We start from the raw sequence: 2,884 nt of genomic DNA, 5'->3' as shown, positions 1-2,884 counted from the left end.
CCACAGGCGCCCGCCACAACGCCCGGCCATTTTTTGGCTGCAGCCGTCATTGTTGTTTGGCGGGTCCGGGCTGGGGATTCGAACCCGCCACCCTAGGTGTACGTGGCTGGCGCCTTAGCCGGTTGAGCTATAGGCGCCGAGCCCACCTCAGTTATTTTTTGTGATAAGACATGTATAGTTTACTCTTAGTTATTTTGAAATATACTCTTGCCTTGTGCACATTAGGCGAGATCCCACCAAATGAGATACAACTTCCCATCACCAGGATGGCTCTAATCAAAAAGACAAATAATAACAAGTGTTGGTGAGGATTTGGAAGAATTGAAACCCTCATACATTGCTGGTGGGAATGTAAAATGGTATAGCCATTGTAGAAAACAGTTTACCAATTGCTCAAAGTTAAAATCACTATGTATGTGACCCAGCAGTTCTATGTATAGGCCTAAAAGAATCAGAAACGGGGGTGGTGCCTGTGGCTCAGTGGGTAGGGCGCCGACCCCGTATGCCAAGGGTAGCGGGTTCAAACCTGGCCCTGGCCAAACTGCAACAAAAAAATAGCCAGGCATTGTGGCAGGCGCCTATAGCTACTCGAGAGGCTGAGGCAAGAGAATCGCCTAAGCCCAGGAATTGGAGGTTGCTGTGAGCTGTGTGATGCCATGGCACTCTACTGGGGGCAATAAAGTGAGACCAAAAAAAAGAAAGAATCAGAAATGGGTTCAGATAGATACTTATAAATGAATGTTCATGGCAGTGTTATTCACCATAGCCAAAAAATGGAAACAACCGGATGTCTACCAGCTAATGAATGAATAAACAATATATAGTCTATCTATATAGTGGAATATTATTATACCATAAAAACGAATAAAAACCTGGGCCATGCAGGGTGATTCACACCTGTAATCCTAACCTTCTAGGAGGCCAAGGCAGCAGGATCATTTGAAGTCAGGAGTTCAGGAGCAGCCTGAGCAAGAGTGAGGCCCCATCTCTACTAAAAATTGAAAGAATTAGCCAGGCGACATAGTGCACATCTGTAGTCCCAGCTACTCGGGAGGCTAAGGCAGAAGGATCGCTTTAGCCCAAGACTCTGAGGTTGCTGTGAGCTAGGCTGACGCCACAGCACTCTAGCCTGGGCAGCAGTGTGAGACTGTCTCAACAAAAACAAACAGACAAAAAACAGCTTAGTGCCTAGGAGGTTCTAACACATAAGAAATGTTCACTGAGAAGTTTGGCCTTGGGTGGAGGGGTGGACAGTATTATACAGAGACCCACACACCCCTTTCTGGTGTTTCCAACTGTCTGTGTGGATCTCACCATTCCTGTGCGTACATAATCAGAATTAATCCTGGCTCTGTCCTTTCCTCTACAGGAACCAAAGGCTTAGAATGTTCTCCTTCCACTCCTACCATGAACTCCTACTTCTATAAGTTCATGATCAACCTTCTCAAGAGGTTCAGCAGTGAACGGAAGCTCCTGGAGGTCAGAGGTCCCTTCATCATCAGGTCAGCCTCTGCGCGCCTTTTCCTTGCGTGGCCACAGCTTTTCACAGTCACACTGCACAGGGCGTCAAAACAGCTGCCTTCTCTTTCCCTTCTGTCTCCCCCTTTTCCTGATCTTTGGGTCTGTTCTTAAAAGAGATGAAGAAGGTTCGTACCAGATTACTGACGCCAACAACGTAAGGCAAGGCATTGTTGACATTTTCAAAAAAAGGTGAATTCACTTCAATTCACTTCACTTCACTTGTTTGTGAAAATACCTTTGCCTTGAGGTTGGAAAATACTCTCATTAACTGCCTTGGTCTGTTTTGGAGAGGAAAAGAGGTGTGCCACATTACCCATTGACATAGGGCTACGCTCTGGGCTCGGCCTCCAGGGCAGGATCTGCCCAGGCTTGGTGGAGCCGGGTTCCTGCATCTTGTGAGCCCAGGCCCAGACAGTCCCTGAGCACCTGAGGTCTAGGCCTCTAGAACTGTCCTTTCCAGCAGCATGGCTGGGACTGGCCCAGTGCCCTCAACTCAGCTCCAAGGAGTAGTCAGTAGAAGAGTAGCCTGGTGTCACCTTCTCCTTGTGAAAACTATGTCAGAGCACAGTTTCCTCCAGACTCCGCACCCAAAGATGCCTGGGACCCCCTCCGGCCAATGAAATCAACCTATGGGGTGCCAGGGTTATAAAGTGGTCCAGGTGCTTGGAAACAGAATAAAGTAATGTGGTCCATGGGCCACGGGGATTGCAGAGGGCCTGGCCTGCATGAAGGTTCAAGGCAGGGAAGAGCCTGGAGCTCATTTTGCTGTGACCTGGAAAGCAGGTTCAGCCCATGGGCCATGCTCAGGATCAGGGCCCTTATCCAGAGCTCTGTAGAGAGGCACTGAAAGAGCTGGAGGGAAGAATGACATGACCAGATTTCTGATTTGAAAGTGATGGATTGCTGGGAGAATGGCTTGGAAGAGCCAAAGTGGAGACTAGCTCAGAGACTATTGTCGGAGTGAGACCATGGCAGCTTGTGAGGAGATGGGAGAAAGCAGGTGGATTCAGGAATGAGTAGGAAGTAAGGCTGACTAGTGCCCAACTGCATGAGCAAGTGAGGAGAGAGGGGGTGGGAAGCAGCCAGGCCTCTGTTGGGGCAGCTGGGTGGAGGGTGGCACCAGTCCCTGAGAGGGGAGCCTTGAAAGAGTGGCATGATGTAGGTCGTGTTTGACTTTGATCAGTTGCTTTGGGGACATCAAAGGGAAGATGTTAAAGAAGTAACTTGCTTGGCTTGGCGCCTGTGGCTCAAGCGGCTAAGGCTCCAGCCACATACACCTGAGCTGGTGGGTTCGAATCCAGCCCAGGCCTGCCAAACAACAATGATGGCTGCAACCAAAAGATAGCCAGGCATTGTGGCGGGC

General features: G+C 49.5%; 1 protein-coding gene across 1 annotated transcript in view; it reads left to right on the top strand.

Annotated features, from left to right (window-relative positions):
* The window catches only part of VAC14 (Vac14, PIKFYVE complex component), a 106,478-nt gene that overhangs the window by 64,491 nt on the left and 39,103 nt on the right, over positions 1-2,884 (top strand). Inside the window, exon 14 of the mRNA XM_003791375.2 lies at positions 1,370-1,502. Coding sequence (XP_003791423.1) covers positions 1,370-1,502 — 133 coding nt within the window. The remainder of the gene's footprint in view (positions 1-1,369; positions 1,503-2,884) is intronic.

The sequence above is a fragment of the Otolemur garnettii genome, unplaced genomic scaffold (genome assembly GCF_000181295.1).
Source record: "Otolemur garnettii isolate 467f Iridium unplaced genomic scaffold, OtoGar3 scaffold00047, whole genome shotgun sequence".
Taxonomy (NCBI): domain Eukaryota; kingdom Metazoa; phylum Chordata; class Mammalia; order Primates; family Galagidae; genus Otolemur; species Otolemur garnettii.
This window is presented reverse-complemented; position numbering and strand designations above follow the sequence as displayed.